General features: G+C 46.7%; 1 protein-coding gene across 6 annotated transcripts in view; it reads left to right on the top strand.

Moving 5' to 3' along the window:
- The first annotated feature begins 685 nt into the window (after positions 1 to 685).
- Positions 686 to 15,697, top strand: part of Pax8 (paired box 8) — a 56,738-nt gene continuing 41,726 nt past the window's right edge. For 4 of the 6 annotated variants that reach the window (XM_087654654.1, XM_087654653.1, XM_087654652.1 and 1 more), the window contains exons 1-2: positions 686 to 1,275; positions 1,612 to 1,721. In XM_087654654.1, coding sequence (XP_087510780.1) covers positions 1,697 to 1,721 — 25 coding nt within the window. In that variant the 5' untranslated portion in view covers positions 686 to 1,275; positions 1,612 to 1,696. 6 annotated transcript variants of the gene reach the window in all.

Here is a 15,697-nt window from a genome sequence, read left to right as displayed (position 1 = left end):
AGAATGTCTACATTTCTCCTAAATTGAGATATGAGAAAGGACCAGTGGGTAGTGAAATAACTTTTTTTAAAATTAAAAATGTTGTGAGTCTTCATACACAGGTGTGCGCATGCATTTCCCTGAACAGCTCAGTGTCCTCTGCCCCTGTACTGGCTTCCTCCTCATTCCAGCTCTTTGTTCTATCCCTCAAGGCAGAACAGTCCCTCCTGCCCAACAGGGCTGTCCTCCGAGCTGTAATCGGAAATCCAGAGACCTAGTCTGAGATTGCTGGTGGAGAAAGGGGGCATGCCTCACTGGCCTGCACTTCTCCAGGCCATCTGCCCCCACACACTCACAGTGTCCCCTTGTACAGTGATATGGGATCAAAGAGGACAACTAGAAAGATAGCGGTGACAGCCATGGCCACCCTTACTACTTCCGGAAGGGTGCCTTCTAAATCACAGAAGCCATTGGTTCCTGTCTCCTTGCCCCAGTTCAGCCCAAACTACCTTTTCCTAAGGCATAGGATGAGGTGAACGCTAAGCTTCCTTTAAACTCTTCTCCCGAGGTCCTCATTGCAAAGAATGAAAAAGAGAACTGAGCTGGTCAGTGCCTGTGCATGTTTGAGAAGAACCTATGCCCTTAGTAGTAGCCAACCGGTTTCCTTAACCAAATCCTGGCTAAGCCGCTATGGCCCAGAGAAAGTGGTTTGGTGTTGATCTGATCTAGAGAGGTGACATCAGCAAGTAAAGCCACCTTGCTGCAGCCTCATCCGCAGACTTCTATTGAAAGACCCAGGCCCTCAGAACAAAGTTCTCACTCAGAAAAGGCCCCTTTCCCAGAAGCAGGGGAAGAGAAGGGTTGCAGGGTGTCTTAGAGTGACCTTGAGCTCACTCTGGTGGTCAGTGACCCTCAAAGTTTCCAGAGAACCACTTCCTCGGACCCAGGCTTTCATCTTCCACTCCCCCAGGATTTCCTGGCCTGCCGAGTTAGGACTCTGTGGCCGCCCTCTCTTCCCGCCTCTGGAAACAGAAGCTCCAGCGAATGTTTCTAACTCCTGAGTCCACTCAGCCATGTCCCCCTTGCAAAATCCTCCCCTTCCCTCACCCCCCTGCACCCAGCCAGCCAATCCGCGGCCTGAGAGCCTCACCAGACACATCTCCCAGGGCCTCGGCGGGATAAAACTGGCTGGCGATGCCAGGTGGATGGGAGCAAACTTCAGAAGAAGAAACGCCTGGGCCCTGGGCACCCTCGGGGGCAGACCCAGGCAGAAAGGGCCTGAGGCCAGCCGGCTAGGTATGTCGCCTACGGGCTAGAAGGGAGCTGGTTGGGAAACAGCTGGCCTGTGAGAAAGGAGATGGTCCTAAGAAGACTAGCAGCCTTTTTCTTCTCAAGTTAAGTGGGATGAGGCAGGATCTATGGTGGGACAGGGTACTTGAGATTGGGGCTTCCTCAGCACACTCCTAACCATGGATCCTGTTAACATTTGCTAGGCCAGGCTGAGGTTGACCTCACTTCACCCCCAAATCCCCTACTCTTGACACTCAGTGGGAGTCAAGAGACCTGACTTGGGGAGGGGATGCGGGTTTGGGGTCTCGATTCTCATGCCCTTTGCCCTGGGTCTACATGCAGGGCAGCGGCGTGGCAGCTGGAGCTGCCAGGACCTGCGTAAGAGAGCTGCGAGTGTTCCGCAGCTGTGAGCGACTCCCCAGCGGCGATGCCTCACAACTCGATCAGATCCGGTAAGGACAGCGGAGGGGCCAGGACCCGGGAGCCCTCTCGCCGCCGTGTGATGCTGTGCTGTGTGCGCTAGGGTGGGTAGGGTGAGAGAGCTCCCGCTGTAGGCTGGCAGGACCCACCTGTGTGGGGACATAGTTGGGGGCGCCTCGGGCCTGGCTCTCCACTAGGGACTGCCTCGCTACTCTCCTGTTCTTGGGTCCCCCTCTGTCTGACTGAGCTGTCCTTCTCTGGCCTTGGCTTCTGAGAACTACAGGAAACAGTGAGGAGTTATTTGTGGGGTCACAAGGGTTGTCCTTTTGCACCCCACAACCATCTTGCACAGCCTATTAGGGTGGACATCTTGTATGCTTATAGGCCTCAGGCCAAGTAGATTGCTGCGACCTCTAACCCCTGGTCTCTGGATACTCATAGTTCTTCCCAGGACTCCCCTAGAGATCTATACGTCTCTACCCAAGGGAAAAGGAGTCTGGGGTCTGTGGATCTGGGAGTCTGGGAACTGTGGCGCACTAGATTCTTTCCTACCTGGCTTGAGCCAGGCGGGGAGCCAGGCTCAGGGCTTCCATTGGCGCAGACTACGCTGGCCGCCAAAAGATCCCCATTTTCCTCCCCACCTGCGCCCCAGCCCTGGGCCTTCAGAGCTCCCGAGCTTTCTGCAGCTGTGCCCGATCTGCCCATTCGCGGCCTGGGTCGGGGTGTACGGAGGTGAGGGAGAGAGAAGGACTCCTAGGGTCCAGGCTGGAGAGTGCGGAGGACGCCCGCCACCCAGTCGCACGGTCAGGAAGGACAGCGGGCGGAGGCGCGCCTCGGCCTGCGGTGATGGATGGAGCCAGGTCAGGCGCGAGGAAAGCGATTTATAGGGCCAGGGCGCATCGCGATCGATTTGGGCCGGCCGAGTGAGAGGAAATCAATATTTCAGATGAATTCTCTGCGAATATGAAGTCGCGCTTAGCAAACGGGACATTTGTTATAATAAGGAGGGTCGGATCCCGCGTGCCGCTCGGCTGAGATCTCTATTTAGCCACCAGTCGGACCGTGAGGTGCAGTCTCCGTTTGGAGGGCCCACACCGCGTTGGAAGGGATACGGCACGGAAAGGTTTCCTAACCCTTTTGCTGCAAAGCAGTGGGGAATTCAGCAGGATGCTCACTCCCCACGAAAGTGGGACTCCAGAGGTCTTAGCTGCCCTGGCTGACTTGGGGCAGCTTCAGGGACTGCGGCATGGAGACGTCCCAGCTCTTCCCTGGCGCCACTAATGAAGTTGCCTGGTACTTCTGACCTGGCAACTCTTAGCGCACCCCTGTGCCACTTTCTAAGGGCAGGGCAAAATTTAAGCCCTTAGTCTTTAGTCAAACTAGCGAATGCATCGCTCCCGGCCCCCGGAGCGGGGTGGTTTTTCAGGCCTAGAGAGGTCTTGGGTCTGGATGCTGTTAACTTCCCTAGTTGGGCTTTTGGCGTTTTGGGTAACTGCTTTGACCTCCTCCTGACGAGATTGGGGACTCATAGACCTTACAATCACAAGGATGAGCGAGACTCTTCTCAAATGCTACTTAAGAAAAAAGGGTGTCAGCATTTCTCCTGATTGGCTTGTTTTCGTTCTAAAAACACTCTTTAGAATAATCGAAAATAAAAGACTAAACCAACAACTGCCCGGTTGCCGAAAGAAAGGCACCTTTCCTCCTAGCTCAGGTGAGATCACCATTGGGGGTTGAGTGGCTCCTTGGCTGTCTCCTGCCCTGCCAGGTAGTTTTCTGTCTGAGGAAGCTGAAGGAGACTCTTCTCCCTCCTCCAAACAAAAGAAGAAATAAAACTGCGAAGGAGGAGAAGAGGGACTTTCTTCATCCATACAGTATGATTTTAAAAAGGATCAAAATGCCTAAAGGAATCCCAGTAGTCCAAATCTGTTCCGCATTTCTCCGTGCTGAGCTGGAGATGCTCTGGCTTTCTGATCATTTATTTGATGCCCTGCCCGTATTTAGAGAGGAATTCATAGCTAGCTCCTCTTGTTTTTTTGTTTTGAAAAGCCCGTTCTTTGGGTTCAACAGCTGGTCTACAAGTCCGTTGGCATCAATTTCTGTACTGATGCCACAGGAAGTCTGCGGGTTTAAGTAGAGCACACACCAGAGTGCAAGCGTCCTCTCTGGTTTTCAAGAGAGCCAGGCCAGGATCCCCTGGTACTGCCATGACAGCTGCCCCAGCAAAAGTTCCCTTTGCACTGGCGCCTAGGCGGAGGTGGCTCACCCTTCGTCACCCTCCGCTCATCCCAGGCTAGTCTAGTCTAGTAGAAAGGTTTAACACCTCTACAGCTTTATTCTCAAGGATGGTTCATGCTTTGTGTGAATTATTTTGACATCTGTAGGTCTGCGTCTGTAAATCGCAGGATTTTTGCTGTTGTTGTTGTTGTTGTTGCACCGGGGAGGGGTGAGGTGGGGAGGGGGGACAAACTTCTCTAAAAAGCAGAAGTTAAAAAAAATATTTTGAAAGATGAGTGAGAAATGATCGGCGCCTCTTATATATTAAAATGTAATATTGTTTCTCTGACGAAGAGAGTCTGGCAAAAAAAAAAAAAGCAAAAAAAAAAAAAAAAAAAAAAAGCAAGCAGATTGTCGTTAATAGTAACATTGAAAAACTTGCGGAGAACCTGTCTCTCCGTCCTTCCTGAAAACCTGTCATTTTAGAGGCAGGTGAGAAGATCAAAGAACCGCATCTGAGTTGCCTGCCATCAAACTCCTAAAACCGGGTACCTCCTAAGAAAGAAGGGGAAAATTCAACTGGAAAAGATCTATTTCTGTCCAGGTTTCTTGTCCGGCTTGGGCGGGGCGCGGTGGGGTGGGGGGGTTCTTGGGAGGTGAACCGGTGTCCAGGAACATAAAGAGGTATTGGGGCTCCTCAATTCATCTTTGTTTCAGGGCAGTCTATCTTCCCACCCTCTGCAAGTTAATTAGGAGATAATTTAGTTGCCTTGTGAATTAGTTTTAAGATAAGTATCTTTTCAAGCGTTGTCACTTTAATTGCCCCGCTGATTGATAAGAAGTAATTATTTCTAATTGACACTTTTTTGATGTCTATTGGAAGCATTTATTTGAGACCTTTTTGGAATAAAAGGAAAGTTAATTAATTTTATCAATCTACACCCAAAAGGACTTTGCCATTTTTTTTTCCTGAACAGGACAAAGGAAATAAATGAAACAAAATAAAAATCAATACCATGGAATTTTAATTATTAAGAATTATTTTGGTTCAAAGGAGATCATTTATTACTATAGCGAATCAAAACATTTTATGACAGCTCCAAATCTCCAACTTCAACGAGTGCGACTATCAAGGGCATACATTTTCAATGAATATATTTATTTGCCCTTTGTGTATCTTCTTCACTTTGAATCAGGTTCCCTGTGCTTTGTAGTTGTGGGGTGTTTTGTTTTTGTTTTTGTTTCGTAAAATCAATGAAACTTGGAACGCTCTGAACTGATAAAGTCAGTGGGTTTTGTTTTGCTGCTGCTGCTGCTGCTGTATGGTTTACTAGCAGTCACCCTTGCTCTCTGGAATTGTTGATGGAGCTGGGTGTAAAGTGAAACGTTACTTATAGGTGGGTGACGTGCTGTCTCATACCTAAACCTTGGAGTAAACAGTTGACCTTCATAACATTTTACTGTGGGAGAGAAAAAGGCAGAAAGGGATAAAGAAAAGGAAACGAAAGTGAAAAGAAAAGGGGAGGGAAGGAAGAGGCTGGGGATAGAAGTACTACAGCTACCCAGGAAGGAAGGGGATAGGGGGCTAGAAGTGCCACATTTACCTGGGAAAGAAGGCAGCCCGATGGGGGGGGGATCTTTGAGTTAAAAAAATGGAAATTCTAATTTCAGAACACATTCTTTTGAACATCAAATCTCTAGGTCAGCCCTGAACCATCCCTTAACACCAGCCCAAGTTCTCCCTTTTTCTATGCTTAAAAAGAAGCAAACTCTTGGGCAGTCAACTGGTTAGAATATAAGGCATTTAGCTATCAAAGTTTTCATTTGAAAAAAAATCTATGAAAAGAAATCAATAAAATACACATTGATTTCTAGAAAAATACAAAAAGATTGGGTGCTGTTTTTATTTTTGTTTTTAAAGCCCCAGCTGTTGGCCTATGCATATCTTATGGGGACACTTGTGACTTATTGACATAAGATTTTCCTGAATTAACTCAACACATTTTCCTTCTGTCCCCCAACACACACACACACACACACACACACACACACACACACACACACACACACAATTGTGCACGCTCATGACAGGTTAATTTCAGCCAGTATCTTTTTCAATAATTTATATGAAAAATCAAATCTTGTCTCCTTTTAATTCTGTTTCTCCAAGATTATGTTGAGCTGCAAGAATGAGGAAATGTCTCAAATGAAAATGAAATCTAAGACGTACAAACAGCAGATAATATCACATACCAACCCCAGTACTAGCGAAACGGGAAAAATATATAAATAATGCACAAAAAAAATCAGCAAGGGAGAGTTTAGTAATGGAAAATTCCCCCGCAATTAAATGAAACAGTAATTTATGGAGATATGCCTGAATGAATTAGCATTTATTAATTGGCTTTCGTAAAAACAATGTGTGTGTGCGCTCACACATGCCCACACGTAGGATAGTGTAGAAATTATAGATTCCCTGCAGGAAAAGTTGCTCAAATGTTCATATCAAATTATGTCCTTATCACATTCTCTCTTTTGTGTGTGTGGAAAAATTCCAGTCCTTTTGCTGGCAAGTCTCACCTGCGCATAGAGAACTTACGGTGCATAGAACACACAGGGAGAGCTTGGAGTAAGGGAACCCCTTGTAGCTTCTAGAACAAGCTTGCTTCCCTCTTTCTATTAGTGCATTTCTAAACATGAAACCAAGTGTAGTTGGCTTCACTTTGCTTAGGTGACCTGCCTACAGTTGTAGGCAGGGGTAGGGTAGCTAACCAAGGTAGAGAAGACTGCGTTGTGTTTCTGACCCCTGCCCAGAATGCCTGAGCACCCATCCTCCCTGGCTCTCAGGCAGGAGCTACAGTTTGTGTTGTGAGGAGCTTGCCAGAGTTGGCTGGTGCTTGGATGTGTTTGCTTTCTCTCATGAGGTAGTCTGGCTTCATTCTGGGCTGAGCATTTGAAAGCTACTCTATCAGTCCAAGGAGGGCTGGGGTTCTCAGCTGAGCTCTGAGGCTTTGAGTTCTGAGAATCTGAGAATAAGAGAGCCAAAAGAAAGGAAACATACACGAGAGAGAGAGAGAGAGAGAGAGAGAGAGAGAGAGAGAGAGAGAGTGAGTTTTAAAAGGAGGAAGCAAGGAATGAAGTCCCCATTCAAGGTTGAGGCCTTTAGTTGATACACTGGTCCAAGCTTGCCCTCCTGAGCTTCTCTTTCCTTCAGAGGTAAAACTTCAGGGTCTAAAGTACCCCACATACCCACATACCATGAATGTTTCTTTCTGGAGTCAGGTGGCAATGCCTTACTTAACCCAGGTTCCTTTGGGAGAAGGGAGTCAAAAGCATATAAAACTGTTCAAAGGCTGTTTCTAAGGCAATGCTAGATGGGTCATTTTGAGGTGAAAAGTACAAAGACCAGCTGTCAGGGGATTCTGGGCTCTGGAAAGCTGAGCCAATCCCATCTCACCCAGCCCACTAGAGCAAACCTGGACTACCTGAAGCCAAGCGTGTGGGATGAGGCTTTAAACCTTTATATATATATATATATATATATATATATATATATATATATATATATATATATATATTTTAAATCTGCACTAAGTTTAAAGTACATCTGTGAGGAGAGATGATTATTTTCTCATGTCAGTCAGGCTGGCAGGCCTTCTCGAATGTCCAAAAGCTGTTCAGTCCACTTCCATGGCCTCATGGGTACTTGAAAACCAAATGTTTATTTTACAGGGGCCAGAAAAGAACATTTTTTCATGGCAAGGTATTTGGGTAAGCCCTTCGTTCACATCACTGAGCATGACTTTGCCTTGACTGAAGATCTTTTCCTGGGAATGGGGTCTGGGTGGAAACCAGCAAGCATCTTTGTGCAAAGATAACGGTAGAGAAGTTGAGGTCCCTTGTGAACTCTTAGGTCCCTTTTCTGAGATAATTTCTCAGGATCCTATTCCACAGTCCCAAATGCCGTGTAAGATGCCAAGTATGCCCAGGCTCTGCACAGACACCCTTGCCTCCTCGCCCTCCCTATTCTAGCAACGCTGCTTGCAGGGCCAAAGACAGAGAACCAGACCCAAGAACCAAGCTCACCCTGGCACTGCCAGGAATCTGAGATTCTCATCTCTGGGGGCTGCTACAGGTGTGGTACTGGACTTCCAGTAGGACTATCCATCACCTCGGTGAACTCTCAGGACTTTCCCTAGCAGGCTCTGCCTGGCTGTTTCTATAGAAAGGAAAGGAACTCATAGCCAAAGAGGCAGACAGACCTCAACCTCTCCACCCCGAATCTAGCTCATCGGAACTCAGAGGCACTAAACGGATGGTCCACACTTGCAAACTTGATAGAAACTCAGTCAGAAGGCTGAGTGAGAAGGCTGTAGTGTCTGTACCAGCACAGTGTCTTTGCTGGCAGGGACTGCTAGAGCGTTCACTGTCTCAGCTTGTTCTCCTCATGGACATCTCCCAGTCTCTAGTAATTAAATAAACTGTGTTTGTCTGCAGCATGGTTATCTGTCTTTCCATCTGTGAAGAGAGGCAAGTGTTTTATTTCTCTGGGCGCCTCTTGAAAGTTGCTGTAGGGAGAAGGAGGTGTCAAACATTAGCCAATACAAATGGAGGGGACTTAAAAAAAAACATTTTCCCTAAACTATCACCACACCTCCATCTGCACCAGAAGAAGTGCCATCCTTTGGCACCTTAGAAAGTTCAAAGCCCACAGGAAAGTCAATTCCCTCCCTTAGGATCTCAAAACCACATTTAGTCTGAATGCTTGGGTTTATTTCAGGAATGGCAAGCAAGTATATGGAATAGAAATAACTTTGGTGTATCCAGGAAGGCTTCCCTATTTTTCGAGGGGCCAGTACTGGGTACCCAATCTCCTGATTATGTAGCCAGGGGTGGTGGAGGTGCTGGGATGCTGGATTCCAGGCTGTTGGGTGCCCAGATGCTGGGTTCCAGGATGCTGGGCTCCAGGACGCTGGGATACTGGGCACCCGCACACTTTCTCAAAGTTTAGTTAAGCTTCTACAGCTTTCTCGGGGGATTAAAGCCAGAGCTCAGCTCCTTTGCAGGCTCTATGGAGATTCCCTTATAAGTCAGCTCAAAATGGGGTCCATTTCAATGTCCTCACTTCGCTCTTGAGCTGGAGGCATTTCTGTGATGGTTTGATCTAAGCAGAGAAACTGAAAGAAAGCGTGCCCCTCCATCTTTAGCTCCTACCCTTTCTCCCTCTTTCCATCTCCTCCCACTCCCCTCTAGTTCTTTCTGTCTTCAGCCACAGTGGCACGGGTTTTCTCTTTTTCACTTGTTTTTCTAAGTGGCCTTGGAGTGACCTGGTAGTTAGTGCTAATTACTCTTCTGGGACATATTGTCACTGTCAGAACAGGGCAGGAGAGAGATCTGGCTGAATGACGCATCTAAGAAGGAAATGGCCTAATCTGCTGTCATCCCGTGAACTGTGTGTTTGCACACACCCAAAGCCTCTGTTTGTGTTGTAATGTTTATTCTTTGGTGTCTCCAATATCTGAGGGAGACCAGCAGAACTCTTATTCCTGGGATAAGCTCAGACGCAGAGAGGTGTCAGGAGGACGAGGGACTTCAGAAATGACTGTGAAGCCAGTGTCCTGTCCTAGTCTCCAAAGACTCTCTTCTGCAAGCAACAGGAGGGGGGTAGGCCCTGGAGGCTTTGTTCTTGACCTGGGGCCTTGCTGTTCTCTGTCTGTGTGACTTTAGGCAAGTGGGTTGTCTCTTTGGGATTATTTTATCTGTATGAAACTGTGGGATACTCCAAGGTTTCTAGAAAACAGTGTAAATAAAACTAGTGTTCAAATAAATATAAATTTATATATATTTTCAAAAGAAATTATTATCCTCACTACGGCACATAGTGGCTACTCGAGATTTCTTCCCTCCCTCCCTCCCTCCCTCCCTCCCTCCCTCCCTTCCTTTCTTTCTCTCTTCCTCTCTTCCTCTCTTTCTTTCTACTTTATGTTTTAAAGGGACTTACATAGCCCAGGCAGCAGAGGCTAGCATGAACTTCTCTACCTCTTGCCTCTGCTTCCTGAATGTTTAGATTATAACAATGAGTCTCCACTACTGAATTATAAGGTGTTGGGAATCAAACTCGAGGATTCCTGCATGCCAGGCAAACACTCTAAAAATGGGACTGTATCATTAGCCCTAGTCAAAAAAGAAACAGCAAAAACAAAATAAACCAACAACAACAACAACAACAACAACAACAACAACAACAACAACAACTCTTCCATATTGTGGTTGCCAGGGAACGGAGTGTCCAGGACACAATTCCAGATATCCTACTGTCTCAGCAGATGATCCAGAGCTGAAACTTTGTTCTATTGTAGATTTAGGAGGGGCCCTTTCATAGTCCATGTAGACAGAGCTCATCTCACAGCTGCTGAGATAAGTAAAGGAAAACTCACTAGGGTCCCCACAGCCGATGGGAACTGTTGCACTGTCTTAGCTAGAAAGCCATTTCACAGGACAGCCCAGCGGTAGCTGGGGCACTAAGCCTCTAATAGAATGAGGTCTGTGGACTTTAGGTTAGGATCCAGAACATGCAAGGACAGTGGTTCTCAACCTGTGGGTCCCAGCCCCTTTGACAAACCTCTATCTGTAAGAATATTTGCATCACAACTCATAACAGAAAAATTAGAATTATGAAGCAGCAGTGAAAGCAATTTTATGGTTGGGGCCACCACAGCATGAGGGACTGTTACGAAGGGCCTCATTAGGAAGGTTGAGAACCACTGCTGTAAGACCTAATGAGTCTGCCAGAGAGCCCCTGTGGGTTTGCAGTGGCACTGTGTACGCAGCTAAGACAGGACATGCAAACACTTGCCTTAGAAATTCATTTCTAACTCAGATCCATACCACTTAGTTTTCAGCAATTAAACATCTCCAGTTTTCTGCTTTCTTCTCTTTTCTCCCCATCTCTCTTTCTCTCCACCTGTCTTCTATGTCCTTGCTTTGCGCAATAATAGCCCAGTTCGAGCCTGATGACAGACCCTGGCTGACATTTAAGCTGTGGTAACAGAGCGCTAACCGAAGACTTGAGCTCAGCTTTGCGCCTTCATCCTGGTGCTGACTTGGTTCTTGAGAAACCTCAAAGTGGATGTAGCACTTGTGAGTGACCTCTCCACGTGCACAGACTCCTCTTGTGATGAGTGTCTGATTTTGACTCTGAGGTGGAAGCAAGGGGAAGGCTCATAGGCAAGAAAAAACAGTGCTAGAGTCAATCTAGAAAGCAGCTGGAGTCTGAGAAGCGGCAGTTTATTTCAGCTTAACTAGCCTACGTGAAGCACCACCTACCATACTTAGGGCACTGTGCCAGGGGCGGTAGCATTTGTGGCCAGAACAAAAAAAAAAAAGGTGAATGTCTGGGCTTTTATCATGAAGAGATGAGAGGTACCTATCTAGGTCAGGGAAATGGATTCTTGTGAATACCTTTAAAGGGAACAGACCCAGAGTACCAGAACTGGGAATGAACAGAACAGACAGAAAGGGGCAGGACAAGGACAAACACAGACAGACAGGTCAGTTGGGAGCACCAGGAAGCTGAGGTCATTTACCTTGAACCGCTACTAGAGAGAAACCACATCATCATGGCTGACATAAAGACCTCCTGTGGCCATCTGTGGTCTGGTGGATCCTAAAAGTATTCTGCTCCAGAAAGGTATCCTGAGAGCCTGGGTAGGATCAGCAATCTCCAGGGAAGCCTACATTGGAGTTTCATCTCCATATGGCTGGACAGCTCAAAATGAGGTAGAATTATAGGTGCCAGTGTCGTGGACAGATGTGCACTTCTGCAGAGCTGAAATGCTAGGCTCTATCAGATGGAAGGGATCCTTTGCCTGGACATACCAGAGGCCCAGCCGCACGTCAGCACTGGCCCAGCCATGTTGTTTGGTTTCACCTCTCTATTAATTGTTCTCTATCATGTAGTGTAGACACAGTTGTCTCAGCCTCTCGCCATTTGCAGAGTACTTTTGTTCTGTGTTTGTCAATCTGCCCCACGTAGACATCATCCATCTTGAGCTGCTTTAGAAGGCTGGCCTGCTTTGATGCTCTTCTGACTGTCTATACTGTGCGAGTTAAGGAGCTGTTGATTTTGTCAGCTGTTGGGACTCACTGGTCCTGCTTCGGAGGGTCAGGGTCATGTGTGTGAAGCACTTGCTGCCTGCAAAGGAGCCATCCTCATCAGACTCCCTTCCTCCTATAAAACTTTCCACTATTTTCCCTCTTCCTCATTTCCTCAAGAACTCTTACTGCTGCGACTATGGCAGCTTGTGGTCCACTTTGCATAGTGGTATTTATCTTTATGACTCCTATATTCTAGGCTTGAGCTACCTGAGGGTCTGTCAGATACTCAAACACAAACTCCAAGAACTGCATAGTATTTAATTATGCTAAATAGCCCAACTGGCCCCGGAAGTGATCAGGTCAAGGAGAGTCAAAGATGAGGCCCTGTCATCACACTGTACTGACAGAGACTGGGGTTTACACACCTGGATCCAGGTCCTACAGTCCTTCTGTCAAACCAAGGACCTCTTTTTAAAGACCACAGCTCTCTCAGTGATTTTGTGTGGGGAGGGTGGATTAAGAAGCTCTAAGATGAGGTGTGTGTGTGTGTGTGTGTGTGTGTGTGTGTGTGTGTGTGTGTGAGAGAGAGAGAGAGAGAGAGAGAGAGAGAGAGAGATGTCTTCAGTCTTTTCTGAGTAAGCAGGGTTTAGAGAAAGGGAAGAAAGGGCCTCCTTCACAGGCTGAAGTCCACTGAGAGCTGCTGAGACACACCTAGATGCACACACACACACACACACACACACACACACACACACACACACACAGCTGGAACTAGAGAGAACTATAAAGGTTCACGAGCCTCTTTCTTGTGGGCAAGGACATGGTCAGTTCTGAGAATGAATGAGTGGCTTCCTGAATTTTGTAGTCTGGATGCCTGGCCGTTTTCAGTTTAGTCTTCCATATATATGTCAGTTATAAGCTTGCATGCACTACCTTCTTATACATACTGGGAATAAGACTTTCAATGCTTAGAAATTGTTGTAGAACTAGAGGTGATAAATGGCAAAGAGAAGCACCTCTTTCTCAGAGACCCCTAGAGACTCAGGTATGAAATTACAGGTGTGGCTGGTTATGTCCAGGTTGAATACACAGTTACAAGGAAGTGATAATAGATCAAGTAGGGATGTAGAATCTAAGCTTCCAGGGTCTCTGCTCTTGATTGTGGGATGATTTCTGAATAGGGTAACAGCCCATACCACCTTGGTTTCAGATCTGAATAAGGGAATATGGTGTATCCAGCCATGCCCTGCTTCCCTGACCTTATGAAATTAAAGCACATGGATCATCATGGAGGTTCAGTAGACACTCTTGAGTTCAGCATTGCTCTTGTGATCTGAGGTTCAGGGACAGGTGAGCATTCGCTAGTAGCAGCATCTAATAACACTGGGTCCCTGGACTTCATGGTGGATCTTCCTTGATTTGGACAGTTACTAGTGGCAATTATAAGGACGTATTCTTCACAGAATCCAGCTTTTTGTACCCTGAGGACACATTGAGGGCACATTGTTCAGGCAGGATCCTTTGCTCAGAAGACACTGTCAGCCCTACCAGTTTGCTCTGCTTCAGAATTTTGGAGCATCTCTTCTCCTCGGGGCCTTCGGCATCTGTCCCAAGCCCAGTACACAGCTTACACAGGTGTCTATTGGCCAAAACCTGAAGGGAACAGGGAGAGTTCACAAAACGCATGAATATATGAGACCATGTTTGTTGCAACGTCCACAAGAACTGTGTTTACGGTTATTGCGAACAATATGGTTTACTCAGTGAGCAAATAGTTACCACTTTCAAAAGTCTGTGACTCTCAAACAACATTCCCTTGCAGGTGAGCAGAGTTCCTCATTTATACAGCAAAGCCTGAAGTACTTGTAAGAAACAGTGCATTTATAGACAAAATACCTTCATGTCGAAGATGTAAGCTTTTCTACTTACAAACTTCTATGTCTGCTCTTTGGGATCCATGACCTAGGATCTGATTCAGTGGTCCCATTAAACTCACTGCTCCAAGGTGTTTGTTGCAGAGCAATCTGACCATTCTGGTCTAATACATACATGTCAGAGAGGCTGGTGTTGGTGTGAAGGGAAACTGTCTGATGTCCACACAGATGTTACGCTTCTCTAGTTACATGAAATATTGGGACCCACATGCCTCTATCCTTCAGAGGGCATCTCTGGGACTTGATTTACCTTTTCCTAACAGTGCCTCTTCTTTACAGATACATGATAGTTCATGTATGTTGGACACTTGAGGCACCCAGGTGCTTTGAAGCAGTATGGTGGCGAGTGCAGCAGGGCCTCCCATCGCTCAGATTCCCAGGCTTGCACACACTCATCTATCATTACATCTGTGCAAACTGCTGTGCTCTCATTTTCTCAGCTCCCCTGGTAAATGCCTGTCTTAGCTTTCTTTCCCATAGCTGTGATAAAATATCCTGCTGAAAGCAACTTTAAGGAGAAAGGGATTGTTTGCCTCATGGTTCTATTACAGGGAAATCAAGGTGGCCAGTACTTGATGCTGTAAGTCATGTGACACTCACAGTCAGGAACAAAGAGCAATGAATTAATGCACGTCTGTTGGTATTCAGCCTACATTCTCCACTCATATGATCCAGAATCCAGGCAATGGTGCCACTCATATTGGGTGGGTGTTCTCACCTCAATTAATGTAATTAAGATTCCCAAATCCTTTCACAAAGACAAGGCCAAACTGTTTTAGACAATTCCTTATTGAAGTTCTCTTCCCCAATGATTCTAGATTGTGTCAAGTTGACAATTCAAAACGATCATCAAAATTCTTTAGGCCAGGATGCCTCTCCTTGGGATTTCCTCTGAAGGTCTTGCTATCCCTGAAGATACCCTTCTAGAAATCCATAGATATGGTTTCTTTTGCTACCTTCTGGGATGTACACACATCTCTGGGAAGGCTCCTAGTCCTAGCCCACCATTTTCCCATGGTAACCTCTTCCCGGCTCCATTTCTCTGCCAGTTCTTATAAAAGCTATACCTCTTATTTCTCCAACTCTGACTCCTTTCCCCCTCTGCATTGCAGGGTCACTTGGCTGCCTAGGGCAAGCTGTGCAAATCCATCAGCATCACCTGTTGGTATTTAATCCCATTGCCTTTACCTGATTTTATATTCCTTGGCTAAGCAAGTCCTAGGTTTTAATTCTAAATTATTTTAAGCCGGATTAGCATTAACTAGTCAGTTAAATAAGTAAATACTTACTAAGCCCTTTAGTGTGGTAGGCAATGAAGTTGGGTTTAGTGGCCCTTGCTGGGTCAGGACTAAGATAAGGGGAATAGCAGCAAGAGCACCAGGCCTCATATTTTCCATAGTTCAGCATCTTGGTCCCTGAAGATGAAGCCGTGAGGGCAGAGCATCTGAGGGCCACCTCAGGCAATATTCTCAATCCTGGATACCTCTGCCATTGTGCTGATGTTCCAGAGGCAGAAAAGCAAAGTGGACTTTCACCTATAGCCAAGGAGGACTTTCACCTATAGCCAAGGAGGACTTTCACCTATAGCCAAAGTGGACTTTCACCTATAGCCAAGGAGGACTTTCACCTATAGCCAAGGAGGACTTTCACCTATAGCCAAGGAGGACTTTCACCTATAGCCAAGGAGGACTTTCACCTATAGCCAAAGTGGACTTTCACCTATAGCCAAAGTGGACTTTCACCTATAGCCAAGGAGGCTT

This window comes from Rattus norvegicus, chromosome 3 (genome assembly GCF_021556685.1).
Source record: "Rattus norvegicus strain SHRSP/BbbUtx chromosome 3, alternate assembly SHRSP_T2T, whole genome shotgun sequence".
Taxonomy (NCBI): Eukaryota; Metazoa; Chordata; class Mammalia; order Rodentia; family Muridae; genus Rattus; species Rattus norvegicus.
Note: the sequence above shows the minus strand (reverse complement) of the source record. Positions and strands in the feature narration are given on the sequence as shown.